Source organism: Cylas formicarius, unplaced genomic scaffold (assembly GCF_029955315.1).
Source record: "Cylas formicarius isolate icCylForm1 unplaced genomic scaffold, icCylForm1.1 PGA_scaffold_8__14_contigs__length_24414737, whole genome shotgun sequence".
In the NCBI taxonomy this organism is placed as follows: domain Eukaryota; kingdom Metazoa; phylum Arthropoda; class Insecta; order Coleoptera; family Brentidae; genus Cylas; species Cylas formicarius.
Genome location: NW_026844361.1, coordinates 7,407,211 through 7,433,157, shown reverse-complemented (window position 1 = coordinate 7,433,157; position 25,947 = coordinate 7,407,211). Strand labels below are relative to the sequence as shown.

Sequence of the window (25,947 nt, the reverse complement as noted above, 5' to 3'; positions counted from 1 at the left end):
ACATCTTATAATAAATCTCTACTGGGGACTGAGGACTCCAAGAATTGATCAACCGTGTCTTTGGCGTCAGCACTGAGTACGGCCTATCTCTTAATGTAAAAAAAAACAAGTTCATGGCAATTAGCAAGCATAACATACAGCCGTGCCAATTGGTAACCAACCAATCGAAAACACGGGCACTACGATTAATGAGCACTGGAACCACTCAGTAGAAACGAAATAGATAATGCAAGAGCCACCTTCGTTAGATTGGGAAACATGTTTAAGAGTAGAGACCTTAATTTGCAAACCAAACTAAGACTGGTCTGGTCTGTGTTCCTGTACAGTTCGGAGTCCTGGAGCCTGACGGAAGCGTCAACAAAGAAACTTGAAGCATTTGAGATGTGGCTCTACAGATCAATTGTTACAATGTCCTGGATTGATCACTTTTCCAAATGCTTCAGAAACACATCGAAATAGAAACGCAACGATTAAGAAACGCAAATTAGAATATCTGGGACATATAATGAGGAACCAAAAAAGATATGACTACTTCAGTTGATACTTCAAGGAAAGATCTTGGGCAGAAGAGGACCTGGAAGACGTAGTATCTCCTGATTGAAAAACCTCAGAACTTGATTTTCCCTGTCAACATGAGGATTATTCAGAGCAGCAGTCACCAAAATTCAGATCGCTTTGCTTACTAGGCACTGATAGGCACATCAAGAAGAATAAAGCTTAAACTTCACTTCTACCCATCCATATATCCATAGCACAGTTAGACTATGCTATATATTTCATAAACCAATGTTTGTGCAATATACTATAAGTAAATTTAATATTTTTGGTAGTTAACCAGTCCGTATTTTCCTGTTTTCTCCGGAATATTTTGCCTTTTACCAAAAAACATCCGAATTTACATCCCCTTGCTAATCGCCCGTATGAAACGTCTGAAAGATTAGCAACCCAAACGGACAATTATTAGTCTGCGCCCTTTTCCTGAAGGCACGTTATTACCCGTTGACAAGTTCTCCACGAAAGCTTGTCTTACCACATTCTTGGTAGTTATAAAGTTCAGTAATCCACATCTAATCAAGATCAAACATTTTAATTTGCTCTATTCGGTGCTACTTTAAACTTCTCACGTATTTTGATCCGCCAGCAAACAATTTTATCGCTTTCCAGTAAAAGTGCTATATTTTTTATAGCGCTCCATATATCTAAGAGCGAACTTCACTCTCAGATAGTGGACAACTATTGGAACACCTTTTCGTTGGATATTATTTTATAATTCTTTAAATCACACCCTTTAAATCACACCCTATCAACAAAGAATAAAGAATATTTGAGTCTCGATTTTTTCTAAACACCTAGAACATTTAATCGTCAGCAAATCTGTCGCAAAAAATCGTTTTAAATAAAATAGCCAAATTCGGAACCAACGTTTGATAAAAGTTCCGTCCATGGTTTTATACGTCTTCACGTCGCCATTCGACCCCGTCGACCGAATTCCTCGATACGGCCAGGGGGAACCGCGGGCGGCGGCAAACATTCAATTTTCCCCCCGTAGACGTTCCGCTTCTGAATACAAACGGCTCTTTATCCCGAAAACGCACGGTCTAATATCATTAGCGCGAAAAGTGAATCGCTCCATCACTTTGTATAGAGGAAAGTGTGGCGTGAGAAGAACGCGCTCCGGCGGCTCTTGTTTTTTCCCGACGATTTCGTGCCGAGGGTTGGGGGGGGGGGGGGAAACCGGAATAGGAAACGGAAAACGGATGATGGTGGCAGAATGTCGTGCGCGAGTGGGTAAACCACTGATAATAATTTACACGAGAAAATGCGCTTGGAAAATTCGCACGACAGGTCTGCCTTCATCAGCATTATCATCAGCGGTTTTCAAGTCCTTTCCTGGATAAAGGCCGCCCCTAGATGTTTGCAACGTGTCCTGTTTCATGGTTTTTGAAACCAACTGCCTGTCATTCTTCTTATTTCACTTCCTGTGCTGCTTTTATCTGTCCTGGGTCGGTAGGTTTGAGAGTCTTTCATTCTAGCTATTATCTCCTTAATATTAATTCGAGCAAAGATCGTTCAATCTATCTTTAGGTTACTCCCAGTTTACTTCTCTATTCTTTATTAAATCTCAATTTACTTCAATTTGTCCTTCATTCTGAAGTATTGGAGGTTTCCTTAATAAGGAAATTAACCAAAAAAAGATTGCTAGCATTAAGATTCAGATTAAAATTTTGGGGAGTTAGCAATTGGTTTTTCGCTGCGACACAAAGTATTGTGACTCTCTCCATAGCAACAAAGCCTGACCAAGCTTCGTTTTTGTTTGTTAAACTCCACAGTTGCTTGTTGTAGCTCGTTGCCTCTAGTTCGGTTACGTACTCTTCACATTGGTATAACACGTACATGGCGGTTTTCCTTTCTTCTTGGTAGAACCTCCATTCAGTCTTTCCTCCACTTCCATTAGGCTTAGATCTAATATTATTCTAGCAGTCTTACTTTTGTAATTTAGCAGGTAAATTTGACTTATAAATTTCTGAAGAATACCTTGGCCTTTCATTGATGGGGTTCTCTTTCCATCCATGTTTCTAGTCCAAATTTCTTGCAATGAACATAATTTTGCTTCTGTCATTTGAAGCTCCAAAGTATACAAAAATAAAATTCAAAGTTTGCAGAGAAAATTTTTAAAGCACCTTTCAAGCAAACAAAATCTTAACTCAAGGACTAATTGACAAAAGAAAGCACAATAGGCCTTAACATTGGAGGATCGAAGGGCCATGATTGATATTGTTTCTTATATTAAATTTTCCACAATGACTCTTTAGTGTCAGACTTTTGAATCGACGCTCATATGTATCTTTTATTGCTTTTAATTTTTTTTACAAATATTATTTTTATTTTTCCTTGTCTTCCCTATTTATGATAAAACAATATCATTTGTTATTTTAATATGTTTTTCTTTTTATTCCGTTGTTATTATTTTTGTTTGATAACAAAGCTTTCATAATATGTACTCATATTGTAATTCAACCAGTTACATTCTGTTTTTATCCTGCATATTGTTAGTGGGTTTTTCCTCTTTGGGTACCAAAGAACACAAAAAATCTCTTCTTCTCTGCAGAATAAAATTTAAAAATCTAACACCTTTTTCGTTCTTTTCTTTTACTTTTTTACTCTTATTTACTGGTGCTGAGATTTTACGTAATGTTCTGGCAAAACGGCAGCATAAGTACGCGTAGATAAACTCGACGAAGCTCGGAACGTTTCCTTTCGCGAAAAGGCCGAAGAAAACCCGACCGACAAACAAGTTTCTCCCCCGTACACCCCTATATCAAGCCATACGCGGCGACGGAGACCATAAATCATCGGAAGGCAAACTGTGCGATGCCGTATTGCCAAACGGAGCGGAAAGTTTCAATACGTGCGCGCGTTGTTTTGCTCGAAACGCGGAAAAGTATAATCGGTTTTTCTCATTTCCACCGTCGACGTCCGTCGTTCACTTCGAGCCTCTCCTCTTCCGCCACATATTAATTTTTATTAAATTATATTTATTTATTTCATCGAATTTGCGACGTCATCTAATATAACATTTTAACCCGATAGAGAAAAAAAGGTCCAATAAATAAAAATGAGTTAATACAATGTTGAAAAAGATAGATAATGCATAACCATACATTGTCAAAATATTATTTTTTTAATTTCTCACTTCCATAAATTACATATTTAAGCTAATATTTGCCAGATTTTTTTTGCACAAATTAGGGTATCGGATGATACGAGAAGGTTATTAAAAATGTCTTCCATATTTCTTTTATACAAAATTCAGTCAGCTTGCCCAATTTGAATGATGAAATATGAAATGATTTCAGGGCTATGAAAAGAAATTTTGTAATCAGAAGTTGGCATATTATTCTGTTATATTAAAAATGCGGATTTTGTTTATCTTGGCCAAATTTTTTCAAAAAATTTATTAACTATACAAAAATTAAATAGCCCAACCATTACCGAGAGGCCAAATCGCAGCTTTCAAGATTTTTATAAAAAACTACGCCAAAAAAAGAAATGTCAACTTTGAACCGAGTAACTAGCTACTAGGACATAGGGTATAATAAGCAAGTAACCAAGTGCTAATGGCATTCGCCCAAAATTTTCAGGATAGCATTTCTGATATTTGGACGGAATTTCCCCGTAATTTCCCTCAATTACAGATTCCTACCAGAACATTTCTATGCAGGTGCTGCTGCAGCCTCAAACAAATTTTGAAAAATAACATTACAGTAATATTATATGGATATAACTGTTAGAGGAGATGGACAAAACAAAAAAATATGAATGAGGGAAAAAGTAGAGTACAAAATTATGAACTTTTAAATTTTATTGAAATAATGCTCTTATCACTAATAGTGAAACAAATGTGCCTTCTACTTAAGTTTAAATGCGACTCAAGATGACTCAAAGTCGATAACATTAAATTTATTTAAATACGAGGCAACAGTATTTTATTGAAAGAAATTCTTAAAGGTTCAATAGTGTCTTCATGTGAATTTTCACATACTGCAACTCTTCGTGGCTCGAATCTCCGAATTCTACAGATCATACGTGTATTATGGGCGATAAATCTAGTAATCTTACGGGTCATGGAGTAAGATTTACATTACATGAGGTACGAATTTACATTTAAAAACAATTATTAAAACAAATTGTCATGTGCGAGATATGTGCCTATGAGTAATTTTAATTTCCAGATTTAAAATATCATGTAAATTTTTATCAATTCGATTTGAACACGCGAAGGCTAAATTTTAAAACACCTGCACCACAAAAGAAATTTGCCGATGTTGCCTTATGTGAGCATTGACCTAAAAACTGGTGTAGATGTAGATCACTCGAATGATGTCTTGTAATGCATTGAAAGAACCCCATAAACGACATGTTGTAGTCCGGGAGATAAATAATGTCGATTGTCTCCCTCAGTTTTAGCTAGAATAGTAGTGACCGGTCTAAGCCAACAAATTTTGTAAAATCTATAAATTTATTAGTCAATATCACGGTTCCCTCGAGAATAGTAAAATTTAAAATAAAATCCCAAAAATTTACCTTAGATTATCGAAGAAAAGTGCTACATACAGCATACATACTGAATCTATTTTGTAAAAGCTGTAAATATAATTGTCAATATCGTAATTTACAGTAATTACAGTAATACGGAAAAGAAAGTTACACTAGATTATAGAAGAAAAATTCTGCATAGTATGTAATATATTTTCTAAAATCTATAAAATTAAATAGTACATATCGTGATTTCCTTAAAAACAGTACAATTTAAAACAGAATACAGAAAAAAAAGTTACATCAGATTTTCGAAGAAATGTTCTACTAACTGCAGTGGTTCTGTGGTCTGATCAAATTGGATCTTGCAGTTGCTGAGGATAGAGCAACGTTATCAAATACGTTATTAATGTAGGATTGATTGTTCGCGTTCCTGTCCAAAAAAACTAGAGGTGATCTGGTTCCAAGTGCTATGGTACCTCAAGAAATAACGCATATTGTAAGCGCAGTCTCACGTTTCACGTCCATCCATTTCTTCACATCTTCGGCAGACCATTAAAAACTATTCCATTCCTGTATCCAGAGAGCCACTTCTTGACACCATACTAGAAGTAACTGCCTATGTTTATTGATTAAGCAAGCAGATATTGTATGACCAAAGCTCTAATTCTGCGGTAAATCGATCGGATTGAGCAGACTCTTCTTCAAAAACCCAGTGCCCCTACGACATGTATGGAGATGTACAGACCATTGTCCTAATGCTGTTTCCAATTTCCAGAAAGGACGTTCCAACCTCTTGTAGGTTTGTCTTCTACGTCCTACAGCTTTCAAATTCAGTTAAATGATGATACACGATTCATACACACACATGAGACGTTGCTCAATGAAGTTTTCAATGCGTCAGCAAAGTGTTAGTAAAACCTATTTTTCGCGAAACTAAGGGAAAGTCTACGTCCAATGCAGAAAATTAACCAATATGCTTTGGTTTCTGAGTATTTTTGAGACCATTTGACCCTATTTCTCTCCCGCCGTAGCTCGGACGCTAAAAAGTTTCTTTAACTAATAATAAAAAATGTTCGAAAACTGTCAACCATAGATGTGGATAAATATCGAACGAGAAGGGTACATAGGCTCACGCCGAGGCACCAGAAACTCGAAAGGGACGCGTCATTACGTGGCACGTGCGGAGGGCTGTAACGCGTGCGCGTGGGTGGACGGCGGCGCGACCGCCACCGCCTGTGACGTCGAACGAGACGAGGACAGCGAGACTGCCCCTCTTCGAGACCGATAGGCATCGTTTGCAACAGGTTGCGTGAAACGACCCGCGAAAACGAAACGGAGAAGAAGAAGAAGAGAGAGCGGGGCCGATGCCTTTCAAACCGCCTCGCCGTTGGATCGAATGTACATACGAAATAATCAAACGTGGTTGTAGACCATTACGCTGTAATGTTATAGTTGGCTGGAATGAAAATACACGAGTTGAGAGGTTCTCTCATTGGAAGGGTATGGCAAAAATGAGATAGTCTAGGGTCCTCAAATGACATTGAAATCTGAGGGACACTTGTATATCAACAGATTTGTCGATAACAGCAAAAGGAAAGTCACATTTATCTCTACAATAAAAAAACTGAAAATGTACTCATTCCGAAGTCCAGCGACCAATTATTAATTAGAATGATCGGCCCACGTATATAAGCTGTGTTGTGGGCTCCACAACAAAACATCCCAAAATGTGCTCATCCCAAATTAAACGTAGACGAGCTATTTTATGGACTTTCTAGCATCACCAGAGGGCTATCGTTGCCCGGCCTATTTGCTACATTAATCTGTTTCATCCAAAGCTGTCTTATGGTATAGTAATCTGGGAAAGCCGGACAGCGTTCAGGTTAGCGGGTTAAAATCGTTAGCCGGCCATCATATATTGCAGTATTGCTTTGGTCTGTTTTATTCAATGGTAGTGTGAGAAGGCAGGATTCATCTCCACAACAAGAAAAACAAACGGTGCTCATTCGAATGTCAAATGCCAATTTCCGAGTGTCAAACTATTTGGTACAACCGTAGATTACAAATTCTGGGAAAGCAACACTCGTCAATCTTGTCGTCAGCCGGTCTTATATCTGTTTTATTTACTTACATTTTTGCTAACGTCTTGAAACTACTGCAAATTACTACAACTTACAACTCATAAGAGCTTGTAACATTGAAATTTCAAAATTTAAATTGTGGTGGCACTGTAAAACGCATTGTTTAGATTTTGAAATTTTTGTCTGACGGGCAAAATTACGAGGCTGCATTTTCAAAAGTATAAAAAAGTTGTGCTTGCTTGCACGGTGTAGAAGTTTGTGAAATTAATTGTTTTTTTAACGTCTTATGCAATTCCTATTATGATTTGGAACCTGCTGCAACTGTCATTTTATATTGTACAAACGAGGTAAAGTTAAGGTGTATTCAATCAAACATATACGACATTATATTTATATATTAAGTTAGATTTAGTTGTAGATGTATTGCAAATTTAGGTTGCCTATCGTTGGCATTAGAGCAGTTTGATCGCCATATTCTTTTATGAAAACTTGATGCTATGGGGTTTTGCAATATACTGACAATTTTGTTTTCTTCTTATTTGTTTGGACATAGACAGTCAGTAGAGGAGTTCCACAAGGCCCTTGTTTGGGACGGTTACTCTTTACTGTTTACTGTTTATCAATGATTTGGCCTGCTACAAATCGTATTATTTTAGTTAGTATTACGACTGACAATATTTTGTCAATGATATTTTGCGTAGTGTGTTAATGTACGATTCCTATATGAGTGATTATCCAATGTGCAAGGGTAAAGAATTCAAGGATCTTGATATATATCACATTTGATAGCGGTCGTACCTTGATGCCCATCTGCTTAACAATCTTTGGGCCTCAACGTGAATACTATCAAATTATTGTAATTCTCCTTTGTCGGAAGCAAACTTTCAGTCATTTGGATTTGTTAAATAACAAATAATAAGAGTACATTTTCGTTATTTTAAAATTAACCGATTTTGCACCTCTACTTATAACAAAGTTACCAATGAAGAACTTAATTTACATCAGCCTGTATATACTATTACACAATTGACTGTGGCTACTTACTAAATTTTACTATTTTTATAACTCGCATTCCTCAGTTGTAATACATTTACCAGTTTCTGCAATATATATATATATATATATATATATATATATATATATATATATATATATATATATATATATATATATATATATATATATATATATCTATATATATATATATATATATATATATATATATATATATATATATATATATATATATATATATATATATATATATATATATATATATATATATATATATATATATATATATATATATATATATATATATATATATATATATATATATATATATATATTCTCACGTATTGATTCACGGATGGAAAAATGTGATAACACTATATTCCGGGATATCATCCGTTCGCTCGTTGAACTCCGACTGGAATCCTGCAAATCCTGCATCCGACTGGAATCCTGCAGACGTTTCGCCAAAATCTCACTTGGCATCTTCAATGCTCGCGCTCAGAAAACACTTCGAACACTGGTTTTCGGAGCGCGAGCATTGAAGATGCCAAGTGAGATTTTGGCGAAACGTCTGCAGGATTCCAGTCAGAGTTCAACGAGCGAACGGATGATATCCCGGAATATAGTGTCATCCCATTTTTCCATCCGTGAATCAATACGTGAGAATATATATATATATATATATATATATATATATATATATATATATATATATATATATATATATATATATATATATATATATATATATGTCATGACTCTTTGAGTATATTACTTCCTAGACCTTGACCCACCATTTTCTTTTCTTTTTTTGTATTCAGTTAACCAGTAATAAATGTCTAAGTATTTATTACTGGTTATAATTACTTATTATAATTTTTCTACAGTTTCCCGTAATTGTGCTCAATTTATTTCAAAAAAATGGGTATTTATTTATTTATTTATTTAGTGCAGTTTTCTTTTAGGGTGCAACGGGCAATATCCTGGTTGAAATTAGCCTGCGTGGGCTAGCATTATCATTAAGCCTCGCTCCCCGATTAATTCCCGTTTGTTTTCAGGTCCGTTAAAAAGTAATCGCGCGGTTGATAATGCAAATCCGCTCGACGAACTCCCCCGCCCGAACGCTCCTCACCCCCCACCACCCGTTGGAAAAATAATAATGAATACCGACGGAGATTTTAGCGTCGCGCTCGTCCCTCGTCGTTTCCACCACCCCTCCCGCGTACGTATAACTCGTTTCGGGATGAGGTGGTCGGGATTCTCGCTCGCCCTCCCGCCGCCGACGGCAACATCCCCTTTAAGGGCGGCGGCGAGGGGGTGCGTGGCGGAGCAGGTAAATCGCCGCCGATGGTTTTGTTTGCGAGTGCCTCAGTTCCTCGTTATTATTTCAATGCCGAGTATCCCGATAGAGTATTGTTGCGCTTTTAAATGGACAATAATCGTCGCTCCGCGAAAAATTTATTTCTACCAAAATAAAGCCGCTAACACTGTACCGTTCAGTATATGCACTACTCCGAATTTATATTACGAATCAGTTTACATTTGCTCGCTCCGGTTCCTCTTTTCGACTGACTGCGTATATCCCAGTTCTTGGAACGCAGACGTGGAGGGCCAGGGCCGGACTCGCTCGTGATAGTATGTAAACCGCGCAGTGTACTTCGAGAAAAAGGGGCGGCTATTTTACAAAAATTACTATGCACCGAGCTTTCAGTGTTTTACCGCTCCAAAACAAACACCAATTATTCACTTTTCATTAAAACCGAACTTTTCATCAATACGGATGTAAATGTTATGTGTACCGGGGGGCATACTGTTGCTTTATAAAGAGACATCTCTTAACAATTTTTTTATTTAATTCGATGCGTATCACAAATATTGTATGTACGCACGTCAATAAAAGTTTTACTTTAAAATAAAAAATTACAAATATTATTGAGGTGGCAAAATGACAGGTGTTGTCCTGAAAGATGTCTTTTCGGTGAGTGCGTTAAGAAGTTTTCTGCTTGAATTTAATCTGAAATGGTTAGGTCGTAAATTCACTTAATAATTAATAATTATTAATAATAATAATAATAATAATACGTGTTGCATGAAGGGTAACCTTGGCTTCGGTCCGGTTAGCTTTTAAAACGATACCTCCCCCTCCTAAAGGTGATACGAAAAAAATAATAATCAAATTACAATAACAATAACAATAATATTAACAAAATTAATAATAATGATAATATTAATGATAATAATAATAATAATAATAATAGTAATAACAAGAAAAGACAATATAATTTGACGAATTACGCCACAAATCAAATTTTGACAAAAAACACCATCTCACCAACACCTTTCTAAAGGTTAGCGAGAAGGCCGTAGAGTCTACAACAGTACCGAACCTAGAAGCGCGCTAATATATCGCATGGCTATTATTTGAAGAAGAAAAATTAAAAAAAAAAGATGTGACAGTATATTACGACTAAGGCTTAATTTGTAACTACTTGAAACATGACTGAGCGGTGCCCCAAAGGGAACAATCGGAGAAAAAGGAGACCCAAACCCAAATCGACGGTAAAGGTGCCATAGGAGTTTAAACATACAACTAAAGATAAACAAAAATTTCCATTGATTTTTTAAATTAATTATTCTAAAAGTAGATTTTGTTTTGTAAGTAATTTAAATTTTATTAATTTTGTGTCACATAAGTAAATGTGAAATAACGAGGAACAATGTAAGTTACCTAACTTACAGTAACCTCTTCTTGTTCTTTCGGCATATGGAAGAAGTTGGAACATCTCAATAAGATAAACCCGTTTAGCTGATCTTATAATTTTATAAACCCACGTTTATTGGCAAAACGCATTTAGGAGTTTTGCAATTTTTGTATTGGCCTTTTAGTTTGCCAACACAGACAATCTACATTTGCGTAATCAAACAATGAAAGGCTTTAAGTTTTTTTTTTAAATGTGAAAATCAAATGCTAGAGAATTGTCAAAAGTCAAACCTAATTTTGTTGCTGCATTTAAAAATAGAATAACATTATTTCCAATCCCACGGTAGATTCTTCAATGTTTTCCGTCGATGTCAATCTGCGTTAAGTTTTTGGTGAACTTCTGCAATGGGTTGGATACTGATTGGTAAATGAAGCTCATAATTATGTGAACAAGGACGCACAAGAAGGGGAAACTTGAAAATCAACTTAGTTATTATCCGCAACACTTTTCTCTGCGAACGGCAAAATTCGTTCCGTATGCAAAGAGAGATCTTAACATAATAGATCAAAGCTTATATAGGAAGCGTGTGGTATACACAAAAGATCATAAATAAGAAAAAGCAGAACTAATAGAAAATGAAGGAATTAAAGATATTGGTTGGATGTTAAAGTCGTCGGCAAGTGTGCCAACAGGAATTTCTTGGAAAATAATAACCATTTTTTCAAATTAAAGTGCTAAAAAATATTCTGAAATTTATTGCAGTTTTAGCGTTTTTCTTACGCAAATTGATCAGCTTTCTGATTGCGACATCGAAGATATACCGTATGACTTAAATTTTCGTCACAAGATCAAAGCAACTATCATTATTGGGAATTGCGACCCTATAGCGATTTCATATGAAACCATGGACTTAGAACGAATGAAAATACTTACGTAGCTCTTTCAAACGAGATGATGCGTTTGTTAAAAAAGTCATTGAGAAGACGCAGTGATTTAAATAATTACTAACGTCCTCCAATAAACGGAATTTTTTTTATTTTATGACAGCAGAAGAAATTTAAAACATCAGTTACCACTCAGAGTAACATAAAAACATATATTTCCAATTCGCAACGGCCTGAACAAAATTTTCCTAATCCAAGAGATTTTGGTCATGGAAAAAATACCAAAAAAAGTTTCGACTCACCAGATGTACTCCAACGACAAACTGATTTTCTCCTGCGGACTGAAAATGGTTCTTTCGGTGTCCTCGCCACGTTCTTCGGGCGATACCCTCGTCGCCAGCTGGGGGTACTGCTGGTAAAAGATTTTTCTCCTCGTCATCTCCTTGACGAAAAGTTCCGGCACCAGTTTGTAAACGATATCCTGGAGCGTCTTGTCCAGCCTAAAAAATACAAACCAGTCCCTTTCAACGAGCGAGCAAAAGAAAGAAACAAGAAATGCCATTAAAAGGAAGGCAAGAGAAGCATGTTTTGTCACGGATATCAGTGAACAATCATCCAAATAAATATCCTGTCATAAACGCTTTTTTACACTTTCTGTATCCTTTTAATATCAATAGTTTCCCAAAATTGTATCAACAAGAGCAACAACGTTTACGAACCATGATGTGAATACAATATTATTAATAATGACAATGCCTTCTTTATGCGCAAAAATTATAAGACAATTTTGACATGAATTTTTAAATGAGATCGTACAGGAATTTCGTAAGATTTTGTTACGTTTATTTTATTTATTTATTTTTGATTAATTGATTGCTTTGTAAGAATAATTTATTAACGTATCGAATAAGGGAATTATTTTTTTAATATGTCCATAAACTACCTCAATCAATATTTCAACAAAAAAATTAACCAAAATCGAAATAACAACGGCAGAATTTTCACCATTCTAAATTTCAAGGCGATTCGCAAGACTAGTGCAAAGTCAAATCGCGCCCATCGGTTTCTGTTATTTTATCTCTTAACGCGTAAGAAACGGGCTTGTTCGGGACAGCTGAAACGCATTACCGTCCTTATTTAGGCGTAACTGCTTCACCGCTGGACGCCGATCCTATCGTCCGCCATACGGAAAGCAGCAATGCCTGTCGGTGTGTAATTGAAACATCGACGTGTAGTATCCTCTATCTGCTACACTAATTATTTCAAGCTGGGAGAACTCCACAATCTCATATGCGAAGAATCTAACAATTAGGTGTTCCTTTTTTTTTAAATAAAATCCATCTAATTGCTTCGAACCGAATGAATGAAGTTTTTACGCAATTGTAGCAAGGACCTTAATCTAAAACTTCGAATTTCTAACAGGGAATTTTGAAATTTAAAATTAATACGTACACAATACACGTTTACTGTTTGTGTAATTGGATATGTACAGAATAACATAGAGTTCATAGTCTCATATATCATTCAAAAGTTATGAGAAAATGGTAAATACAAAAGTTGTAGATTGTCAGGATGCACAATTTAAAATTATACAGTTGGCACTAAGACTTCACAAGGCGAAGTGCCCTAAGATACGTATACCAACCAGACAATCTCTTCAGTGTGCAATGGAACGGTTTGGTGCTAGTTGTAGTACTGAATATGAAGTAAAATTTCCAATTCTCTTTTCTCATTGGTAGCATTCCGGTTTAACTCTTTACGTTTTTCATATTCAATATTACACTAGCATCAAACCGTGCCATTAAACACTGAACAGATTGTCTAGTTGGTATATATTATTAGGGTACTTCGCCTTACAGTATTTTTCCCACCTCACGCAGTTTATAAATCATATCAATTAACTCAGCTTTACTAAAATCTATACATAGTTTTATTTATTGTACTGACACCACAATAAATTTAACGAATTTATCTACTCAGTTATCAGCTAAAAATTTGTCATTTTGTCATGGCCAACTAATGTTATAACAATAGTCTCAGGCAGAAAGAACGGTAAAAATGGGAAAAGTTAAAAATAAATGCAAAAATTATTAAAAACAGATAAAGGGAGCGAGAGAGGGAGGGTGGGAGGGAGAGGGGAGAGAGTGAGGGAGAGGGAGGAGGAGAGAGAGAGACATGATTATTATAAAATTTGATCATTTTTAGTTATGTTGAAATTTTGCTCTAAAATTTTGAGTTTGACGAACAATATTTCCAAAAGAAACACGATGTGTTGATCTAAAATTTCGAGTACGCACACGAAACTTTTGAAATCTCGAAATTCTCACCTACAATTTCGAGTTACTTTTGAAACTTTACTATACAATTTCGAATAAAAACAAGTTTGTTGTTTTTATAAGCTTACATGGATCACTTTCGATGGGATTTGATAGTTTGAGTTATTTTTAGCATATGTATATCAACTCGTTTCTACAGAGCTACAGAGTGATTCTCTCATGTTATTTCAAAAAATTGAATTTTTTGAAGGGTACATTTTTTAGTGTTTTTCGCAATTGTGTTCGAGATATAACATAATCTTGGTATCTATTTTAAGGGACTTGCAATTATGTTTTACATATTGTTATCACTATTATTATAAATTTTCCTTTAAAACGATGGATCACGTTATGGAATTGACCGGATAAATTTTTTGTGTCAATTGACCGAAATAATTTTACAAATACAATAAAATTAATATGTATTTATTTATATTGTGGAACACATCGGCATCGCGTCGTTTTGAAACTAAAAGAGGTGGATATTTTTATTGCTATTTGCCTAATTACCTATTTTCCTTGAAGAGGATTATAGGTAATTATTATTAAATAATGATAGATAACACTCTACAATTGCAAGATGTGATTTAAAACATTTTAATCTAATTTGACTAGTCAATTAACGGTCAATTCACCAGCCGCAACTCTAAAAATTACCATAACACGCTCTGATTATCTTGTAACTTCCAAAAATGTGGGATATATACAAATACGAGTTGCGTTTCTCATAAAAAACTAGTTGCAAATGAGTTACCTTAAATGGTTCTCCATATGGGACAGCAAATTTAAGGTACACTGCACATAGAAGACTTTCTACATATTTAGTTCAAAAATTTTAAAAACGGGAGTTTTGCGAGGGCCTCAATTAACCTTATATACATTTATCAGGCCCTCGATCTAGCTACATTTAAATGTGGCCAAAAGAGTCGCTTTTCGGTGCTCTTTTAAAATTCAAAAATGAACGTATAACGATCATTTATAAAAATAAGGTGAACACAACTTGACTCAGCGAAGGGCTAAAGGGCAATGATACCGGTAACGACGTAACCGAACCTTCCCAAAACCGCAACCAGACGCCATAAGGTCGCGGCCGTAACATCTTAAACGACCGGGGCGGACGGGCCCAAATCCCATTTACAAATAAAACCGGAGCATATACACTAAATTACCCCCCAGAGTATTTGGCCCCCCTCCCCCACGTGTCCCGTTTCGTCCCTTACGAGGGATCGAGATAGATATTATATTAACGGAGAGAGCGAAAGGGGTGGAAACGAGAAGTCTAACTTTGCTAGACGCTGGCCGAGGGGGATGATATTAAGCTCTTGTCGGATTCAGAGGGCTTGAATTGGTGTAGGCGCTCGCGAGACGATAGTGGTGCTGTTTTTCTATCCCCACGAAACGGAATTACACCCGTTGTGTGTCTCGACGCACCTGTTCGCCGTGTCGTACGCATAACTCTTTAACGACCCCTTCCTAATGAACAAAGAACCGCCGGTAAAGGGCTAGACAATCCGTTTTCGGTTAGGTTAAACGTGAGACGCGGCGAAAATCGGGGGAAATTTCCAAAATACAAACAACGTTAATTACGTCAACGTGTCGCTGCTTGGCGAAACGATTTTTAAGAGTTAATGGTGTTTCATAAAGTTTGCTTATGAACCTGTGCGAAACGGGGACAAAGTTATATTTCATGTCGCTGTGAACGCGAAACAGACCAAAGCAATACCGCGGTTCAATAATTACAGCCAAGTTTTTCTACGAATAAACTTGATAAACCCGCCACATTATCTAATATCCACAAATTCTTCTTTTTCGCTTCGAAGTTAGAGAATAACTACAGCAAATGCCTCTCGCCTTTCTGCTGCCCCAACGAGTGGTTGAATATTTATTCCAGTCAATTCTCAAATGTTTTTCATCCTCTGTGTGAGCGAAGCTTCTGTTCAACTTTACATTTGATGATCAATTGTAGTAGGTAATATTGTATTAATATTATTAATATTATTAATATTATTAATATTATTGTATTAATATTATTAATATTATCAAATGACGAAGTATCCAAGTTTCAAAGGCTCCAGTTTACCACGTTGTGATCTCTTTTAGAGTCCAGGATTCCGTTCCATACAAGAATACAGAATAAATTTAACATATCAGGTATTATGAATTAAAAAAGAATTGCTTACGGCGATCTCCAAGTTTCAGGACGGCACACACAGGCGAATTTGATCAAAATGCTGACCAATATTATTTATCTTAAAAAAATATCTAAAAATGATGAATAATGAATTTATTTAAGAAAAGTATAAATTTTAATGATAATACAGTACTTTACACTACTATTCCGCTACACGTAAAAATATACAGTGTGGTCGAAAAGTCGTACCTAAATGAAATACTGATTAATAACTTTTTTTTAGAATGACGTTAGAACATTTTTAATTTGGTTTCCTACTTGTTCACATTTTTACGTAATTCATTTATTTTTCAGCGACAGCTATTAAAAACTTATTTTAACAACACGAACAATGTGTATTATCGAAGAAAAACATAAAACAGTTCTAATTTTAACTTTGAATTATGATAATGTATATGTAATTACAAAAACAATATTACAAAAAGATAATCGTAAATATTTTAGAGAAAAGGGGTAAAAACGAAGATGAGATATTGATATTTGAGTACTTTGAGTATTAAGAATTTCGCAAGTATAATCTTTTTATGGACTATTGAAATTTGTACAGTTGCGTCTATGAAAATCTAGTACAAAAACATATCTCATAGTTCCTGGTCTATTATAAAAAAAATCTGATTAGATACCTAATAACTTTCTATGTCACAAATTTTTAAAATGACACAGGGCAAACAGGTTTTAGACTGTCATGTACGCTCAAGTACAGAAACCCTTAATTATCTCCAAAACTGCCAATATGTTTCGGGACTTTTACGCGTCAAAAGCGGTGTTGCGAAGCTTAATAAAAAAAAATTACGAGACCCTACTAAATTGGACATGCGCAATTCATGCAACAATAATGTCATTAAAATAACAAAAAGCTGTAAATCTGGCAACATTGCCATTAGCATTTTTGAATTTTGCATGTACAATACAATAGTACATTTTACCATAAGTTAAAATATATACCAGCACTGACAGCACTTCTTAAAAAATAGATACCCATTAAGATCGCAAATTATCGCATAAATAAGAAAATATGTCTTTTTAAGGACATATTAAATAAGAGTTCTATGCTAATTTGAAGATGGGGAAACGCGGGGAAATGTACTTTTTGTCCAAAGAAAACGAAACATTTATGTATTTTAAGAAGTGACGCCATTGTAACCTTAAAACAATTAATAGATGATAATAATTGCATAGATAATAATAATTATACGCTTGTACTTACCACTAGCAATAGGCTCCATACTATAACCAACTATCACCAACTATCGAAAAAATGGTTAAATACACACTGATGCACTCTGATTAAATGAATACAAATTAATAATCTTTCAAATTTCAATAACAATATGGTGCGTAAAAACGCGAATCAAAACAAAAGTTTGTTTATTTATAATAGCCAGGTAACTAGATTACTGAAATGTAATGGATTTAGCTCAAGACTTTTAAGTTGGAGTTTCTGACTTCTGAATTGAATTACGATGGGAATTGCTTCTACAATAACCTTATTCCCCGGGTCTTGCACCTAGTGATTATCGTTGTTTCTTAGATTTGAGAAAACCCTTACGGGGTGTTTGATTCAAAAAATTAAGAAGACACAAAAAAAGTTTTTTTTTAAATAGCTTATTGTTGGTATTAGGATTGGGAATTAGATAAAACTCTAATTAACAAAATAATAAAAATTATAGCTAAAGATCCAGAACTCTAGAAATATCCATGAAAAAAGGGTGCCCTAACTTGTTTTGTTTTCGATAATTGTAATTAAAATAAAATTATTCATTTCAGTGGCATCCGAGAGGAGAGGCTCATCTTATAGGCAAAATCATGGCATGCCAATCATATTTTGAATATTTATCAAAATAATTTTAGACTAAGCAATATAAAATAAATCTTTTTTGTCTTTTTACTTAAGCTGAGCTACTTAATTAGAAAAATTAAAACTAAAAAACAAATGGTCAGTTTTATGAAAATTTGTTTCTGAGTAAATAGTAAAAAAATCGATTTCGAAAGTCTAGAAACATGGAGCGTTAAGAACCGGCTATCTCTAGGTACCGCATGCTTTCTTAAAAGGAAAATCTGCACGTAGCTACTTTTACTGTTAGTACGGGGTTTGTGTAAATAAAACTTTGTTCAAAATGAAACAATAGCGACAATCGCACCAAAGCTGACGCCAGCGCGAGTCAACAATAAAAGATAGGTGAGGTCATTCTAGGAAGATATTTATAGCCACAGATAAAATGTACTAAAACGTAGTTTGATTTTCTAACATGCAGGGCAACGGTTTTTGATCTTATACTTGAAGACGAAGCCATAGATAAAAAAAAGTTCCATTTCACTGCTTAATAAAAAAAACTATTTATTTAAAAAAAAACAGTAGCGATTTCACCCATAAATATAACTTATATTACCCACTGCCACGCATTTGAAATAAATAATTATCATTTTTACGAAAAATAGGCGTTCCAAGTTTTGGTTAGTTTAGTGTAACAATTGTGCTGTTCATAGTTATTAGGCAAACTATTCGTGAAAATTCATTAAAAATATTTTTCTACTTCCTTCTCTAAAATCCTCATCGATCAAGCTTGCAGAAAGTGTCATTTTACGTCAGTTTTGTTTCCTACGAATCCGAGCCACTTAGGGCATTTCCAGCTTTGACAGAAATCGGACGTTTTCGGACATATTTCTAACCGCCCGAACGTTTGTAAAGTATGCTGACCGTCATACAAAACTCGTTTAATAAAAAATAAACTCGTGAGTCAAATGCCGTTTACCGCACTTGTTGCATAATATACTATTTTCTGCAAATAAAGTGAATTACTATTACTATCCGAACCGGCACTCCAGTGGCGGCCCACCGAGAATCAGACATTTCCTGACATAACCAGCAACGTAAAATGTAGGAAACGCCCAAAAGTCCCCGTTCACCAAGCAGACGTAAATTTGCAATTGTTGATAAGTAATTGGGTTCGGTAAAAGGGGACCGGCACATGTGCCGCCGCCGTACAAAGAGCGACACTGATGACGTATCGCAGGCCCCGGGTCGGAGGACCCATTAAATCAATCATCGCCACCCTCTCGAACGGCGCGGAGCTTGTTCACGATTTCTACTTTAAGAGTACGTGGTATCGTGCTGCGTGTGGTCTTGTAAACACCCCCGAAAATCGGCACTTTGAGCATCGAAAATTGCGTGGCATACACGGAAAATGAGCCACACTACGATCGAGAACCATTCCGCATATTTCTTTCCACTTCAATTTAGAATACTATTGTCGATTTTAAGAAAACTGTAATATCAGTTTCATGATTAGAAGGGATTTAATCATAAATCTTTAATTCTCTTCTGAAAGATACGGTGATTTTATTTCAAGAACTGTCCTTCAACAGAAATTATTTACAAATATTTATTATTTTTATTCCAAAATAGCATATTCTCGCTTAACAGTTAACTATACTTAAAAAAAGATTTGTTTGAGTATATTCAGAGTTATTTTTAAGTTTATTCGAACAAGTAAATGCCTTTTTTGATTAAATAATGTTTTTCGATCACTTTAAAAACTAAAAAAAAATTAAGCTAGCTAAAACTTAGATTTAGATAGCTAGCCAAAAGAGAGTATATATTTGTTTGAACAAATATATACAAAACATTAAAATTGCCTAGTAAACTAAAGGCTGGTTAAGCATTATTTCGAAATATAATTATAATTATCTCAATTTCTCTATACCCTGTAGCCTTTTTTAAGCCTCACTATATGTATACCCAATTAATTAAGTATTTTAGATAAGTTGATCCATAATTAGTTGGAATTTATTGAAAGTAAAAAGCAACGCAAAATAACTAATAACACTAACTTACATTTTACTCTAGATGTTTATTATAATATCAAAAAAAGTTTTGAAAGTAAATAAATAAATAAAGGCTTTATTATCATTATACATACCTAATCCCCACCACTTGTTATCGTAAGTGTTTGTAGAACCAAATAAATAAATATTTTATATAATCAAAATCGTTTTTCTCACACTTGAAAAAAATAGATAACAGGGAGCAAAAGTGAAGCATTATATGCATGTTTCCACCAAACTAAAAGTTTGCTACTTTCACAAAAAACAATAATACACACTGTTTGTTTTCTTTAAAATCGATAATTAAAGTGAATTATTATCATTCAACTAACTTTCAACTTGTTTGAATAAATTCTAAAAAAAAAAAAATTTTGAATGTTTTGCAACTGACTTGGAAATCACAGAAAACTGTGCCGAAAAATATTCTTTTTAAAAACAATGGCACCTAAGCTAGATCAAATTTTTCCTTTACCTTACCATATTCATCACCACTACTATGAATGTGAATCAAACTTATGCTTACGCTCAAATATTTCCAATAGGCATTCCCAATTTCATTTCTTTAACCGTGTATCCATCAAAACACAAACATCAAAACGTCAGACAAATAAAGCAACGGCGATAGACGGGCATAAGGTGAAACCGACAAAGCAGATAAACCAAGATTAGAGAAGACTTTAAATCAATATTATTGAAATAAATATTAATGCATTTTAATTTTTGGGCAAGAATTAAAGAAATTAAAGAATTAAAAAAAAAACACAACAGTGAAATTTTTGGTAAAATTTGATGAATCAAAACTTTTTTTATTTTAAAATGATTTTCATCATTGGATTCTTGCAATATACATAACTCGGTACGTTCATTTTCAACATGGTCAACAGATTTTGTGCAATTCACTGCACTTATATAAAACCATAACAGTACTAAAGAACGTCTGGCGTGAAAAAATACGTCATTAAATTAACATTACGGCAACAACGAGCAGGGTCTCCCTGTAAAAAAAATAAATAAACTTCACATTTATTTTGCTCCTAAAAATGAACCAACCGAGACACATAAAGACATAAACCCAACAATAAACTGCAGAAAATGAATGGGTTTTAACGAAATTATTACACAGAGTTTTTTAAAATTTAAGTGAAAGTATTATCTTCTATTTTTTATTTATTTATTTAGATACACTGTGTAACAGGATAAACCCAACTACAGAACAGGGACGTAAGTAACAAATTTGCAAAAGGACAGCAAAATGCTAATACAACGTAAAGTAAAACAAAAAAAAAATTATATGCCATTCCTTAAAAAAACATGTTTTAACGTCGCGTACAGATGAAGAAAATATATAAATACCTGTAAATAATATTTTAAAATATTCGTACGCGGCGTAGAAAAGTAAAAGTTTGATCTACTCTTGAGGTAACCCTGGAAACATCAAAGTTCAATTTTGATAAGAAGCACGGATCAACAACCTGAATATGAATAATTTTGTACAAGAATACCGCCTATTACAAAGCGAAGTATTGCTTATATCAATTGGGGGATACTTATTACCATGCCTGAAAGACAAGAGTTTCAAGAATTTTCGTTGTACAGCATCCAGCTTTCTTCAATGGACTTGGTAAAACGGACTACATATAATATCACCATATTCTAATTTAGATCTAACAAATGCGTAGTACAGAGTCTTTAAAGTTTCTAAATCAGTTAAGTCTCCAGAGTTCAGGACTATTTACATTTTATTCTTACATTTTATTCGCGGCAGACACAGTGGAGTCAATATGTGGAATGAAAGAAAGTTTAGGGTCAAAAGTGACACCTAAATGAACAAAAGTAGTTGATTTGGTTGATATTACCTTTTTAAGTGAATACGTCATGACATTATATTTGATGGGATTTAACGACAAGTTATTATGGACACACCAGTTTTCAATACGCTTTACATTGACATGTTTTGGCAGTCCTGAATACTATCAATTTTTTAGAACAACTTTAGATCGTCAGCGTATAACAAGCAATTACGCATTCGACAATGTCATTAATAAAAATATTAAATCGAAGGGGGCCTAAATTTCTTTTAGATAAGATGATAATCCGTAATCAAATAATAAGTATTTGATTAGTATTAGATTAGTGATGATAGCCGCCCTTTCATAAAATCATGTTACTTTGATGTTATACCTTAAAAAAATTGCAAAGTAACGAAATGGGATGAAAATTACTCATATCTAAATTGTCACCTTTTGTGTAAAGGGGTCTAGTTCTGCATAACTTCCAGATATCAGGCACAGTGCAAGATTTAAGGCACGTATTCAGTAGAACTGTAAGCGGTAGAACAAGCTCGCACACTCGCACAGTCCTTTAAAACAAAAGCCGGAATGCAATCAGGTCCCGACGTCATTTTATTTTTTGTTTGCTTTGGAGCCGCTAGCACTTCACATTCTTAAAAAGATGTAAAATGAAGAACTTGTATATTATCGCTATTACTAAATGTAAAATTTGAAGAAGAGTTAGCAGAGTAAGACTTATCGAAGGAATCAGCAAAAGCATTCAAAATTCCAAGTATTAAGCTATTTGTGATGTAGTTCGATATTTTTTTCCGCGTAAAAGTTTGAAGAACCAACGAAGGTGAAAGTCCGACAAGTTCACGTTATTAAAACTTTTCGCCCGAATCCCCAAACCGCCCCTGCTGCCGCGTCGTAATAAGGTTTTTTAACATTCAACCCTCGGCATCAACGTCAACGTGTTGTTTCCGCCGCCGCCACCGTCACCCCTGACCCCGCGTAGTCGACCGAATTCGAAGCTTCCACGTGGGAGACGGCGGCGGCGGCTTCGAAAAAGGTCCTTTCCCTACAATAATAGGAGAACGCGACGAGAGGGAAGTTTCAGAGGGCGCAAACTCGCGATGCGCATGCGCCGTCTCGCCCCGTCAATATCGTCGTCGCAGGAACGCGGTAGGTGGATATTGCCACGGCCTACGATTTTCAGGCATTCGCATTTTTTTTAACGTTACCACGCGGGCGGGAACCTCAAGTGAATGTTCGTATCCTGACGGGAAACAGGCTCCTCCGGTGTCAGGGTACCTCAAATATTCTTAACAATTAAAGTTAATCCTCGCAAACCATCATTCTAATTTGCTCCTCCAGTTGCAGAGCAACGAAGAGCTTGGTTCGTGATTTGCTACGATTCCCAATTTTACAAATCAAGAATGCCAAAGCATCGTTCAAAGTCCTTGTTACCATTGATAGAAGGCATCAAAATTTTTGTTTCTGGCTCCACATCGATATTTCTATCATTGTTGTCTAAATGCCTAGAGTTCCATAAAACTTGCTCTAATTGAAGACATGCCTACAGAAACATTTCAAAAGATTTGTCTGGTTCACTTCGACATATATCGAGCCTAGACGAAACTGCATGAATCTTGTGCGAACCGGTTAGTCTCGCCTGACTCGCACAAATTTACAGAAAATCAATAGAACCTTGCAAAACCGCGCATCACAAACCACGGTGTGCTGTTCGGGGTTTGCACAGACAGTCTCAGCGTACTACTACTAGGTGTGAGTAAAATAAAGTAAGAAAACATAGGCAACACATCTACAACTACATCTGTTTTTATGACACCAGTGTTCAACTGGTGGTTCAAATCAGATTACGTCAGTCGCATTACTAAAACAACGGGGGTCCACTGGAACTGTTTAAAGGTTTTTCGTAGTTCTGATAATTTTTAGTGTTTACGATTTATGGCGAAGAAATATGTAGTAGGCAAAATGTGTTCCTCGATTTTGTTTGAAATTAAACGATATTAGCAAGCGGAAATCCTGAACGACTAAAGTTTTTAATTTTGCTTAGTCGAAATCACAAAAAATCAAATTAAATTTCCGCACGAAAACGTTTGTATCAGAAAAGGTGACTGACGTTTTGAGGACGGCGTCTTACCTTAGAACCCGTACGAAATAGAGAAATAGGATTCACTTCTACTTTTCCAAATATTATATTGTTACATATACAGAGTGTTTGTATTTCTAGGAGCTTTTTACGAATCGTTTGTATACCTATAGCATGCTATAGTTTAAGTCCGCCTGGGTCTATCGATTTCTCCGATTGAAAAGCCTTTATATATTTGGGGTCGATAGAAGGGAAAGTTTTAATGGTCTATTTTAAAAATAAACAAAAACTAACATTAAACATTTAAATAACAAAATCACTGAGGTTTTGTATGATGTCCCCTCTGTTCGAGAAACTTGTAAACTTGAAAATAGTAGCAAGGACACGTTTTAACATTGTAAAAATGCCTGGACAGCGAAATATGGGAAAAATCAATCGAGTACCATAGAAACGTCACTACATTCAATAGAGGACAGTTTTATGCCGTCCAATTTTCCAAAATTTCCTTATGAAAAAATTAAATAATGAACAAAATACCAATATTAAATAAATCAAAATTTTATTTTTTATATAACGGTTCTAAAATTGTTAAATTGTTGTATTGTTCGTTTAACATTAAAACTTATAGATTTTTGTTAATCTGGATATTTACGGAGATAGAGGATGACAAAAGTAATTATAATTCTAATTATTTTTTCACGAATTTAAAAATAAGGGCACAAAATTTCGCATTTGGGGGTTTTATGGAATGAGAAATGAGGTGTAATCAGTTTTGCGATACGTTGTTGATGGTGCCACCTGCACACACTTTTCTGTAAATATATCAGCATATTTTTTTTAATATACTCAAAATTTCATTTCTGATAAGTTCATTTTCTTAAGTTTCATAAGTTATTTTCTAAGAAAAAAAGCTATTCTTGTTCAATATCCGTTTTCAAGATATTTACCTTTTTACTGTTATAAGTATTAGATATAAGATATGCTATTTTACTTTTTAGTTAGTTTTCTATCTTATAAAATTAAGGTAGTTTTGGCTCACAGGTAATGATTTATAAAATTAAAGTACGCTTTGATTGGCATGATAGGTTTTGAAATCCAGAATCGATGTGTGTGTATGCAATTACAATGGTCGGGCTGCACTACGTCGGTGTGTACCATTTGTAACCGTTTGGGAGCCTCAGGATCTTTTCGTTAAAAGGAGCCCAATGGAGGACGTCCAAGAAATATCGCACTAAATCAGGAAGAAGAAATCTTAGTCCTTAATGGTATTTAGAACAACAAAATATTATTGCATACCAGTCCAGCATTTGCTGGCATCTGACTTGCAAGCAAAAATAAATTTTTCTACCTGTGTTCGAAACCTAAATGAAGATCGTTGTTTTGGTAACAAAATATTATTTACTGAGGAGGCAAATATTATCCCTATAGGTATTTTTAATTTTCAGAAATTCTCATTTGATAAGGGAAAGATAAATGTGTGGGCAGGCATAGTAAATGTTTATATACTAAATAAATAATACTCGAAATCTGATGCAGCGAAGTTTTTACTTTTTTTGCAACACCATTTCATATATTTGGCTATAAGCAATGACATGATACCTTCGTTTTACGGAGCACCACCTAATTTTGCATAAATAAACAGTCTTCAAGAACTTTGGTGTGAACTTCAGGATGCTGTTAATGAGTTCCGAATCAAAGACTCTTAAAATAAGACATTCCTTTATTAAATGAATTTTTGGTAATAAAATTAACAATTGTAATCAAATTGTGTCTAACAAACTTTTCCTTGTTTTGGTTTTTCATTAGTAACAGTTATAAAAAACACAACAGATTGTTTTCTTGTGTTCTTAAAAGTCTTCCTTTTTCGGTAATCAATTGCAGCTATTACTGAGTTCATTTAAAAGTACTATTTTTAATAATAAATTAACAGTCGGTTATTACTCGGGTTACACAACGAGTTAAAATACACATATTGAACAATAATACTTTTCTTGCTTAAAAATGTCAGAA

At 34.7% G+C, this 25,947-nt stretch overlaps 1 protein-coding gene across 1 annotated transcript in view; it reads right to left on the bottom strand.

Moving 5' to 3' along the window:
- The window catches only part of LOC132706415 (polycomb group protein Psc-like), a 118,408-nt gene that overhangs the window by 58,252 nt on the left and 34,209 nt on the right, over positions 1-25,947 (bottom strand). Inside the window, exon 4 of the mRNA XM_060677745.1 lies at positions 12,024-12,221. Coding sequence (XP_060533728.1) covers positions 12,024-12,221 — 198 coding nt within the window. The remainder of the gene's footprint in view (positions 1-12,023; positions 12,222-25,947) is intronic.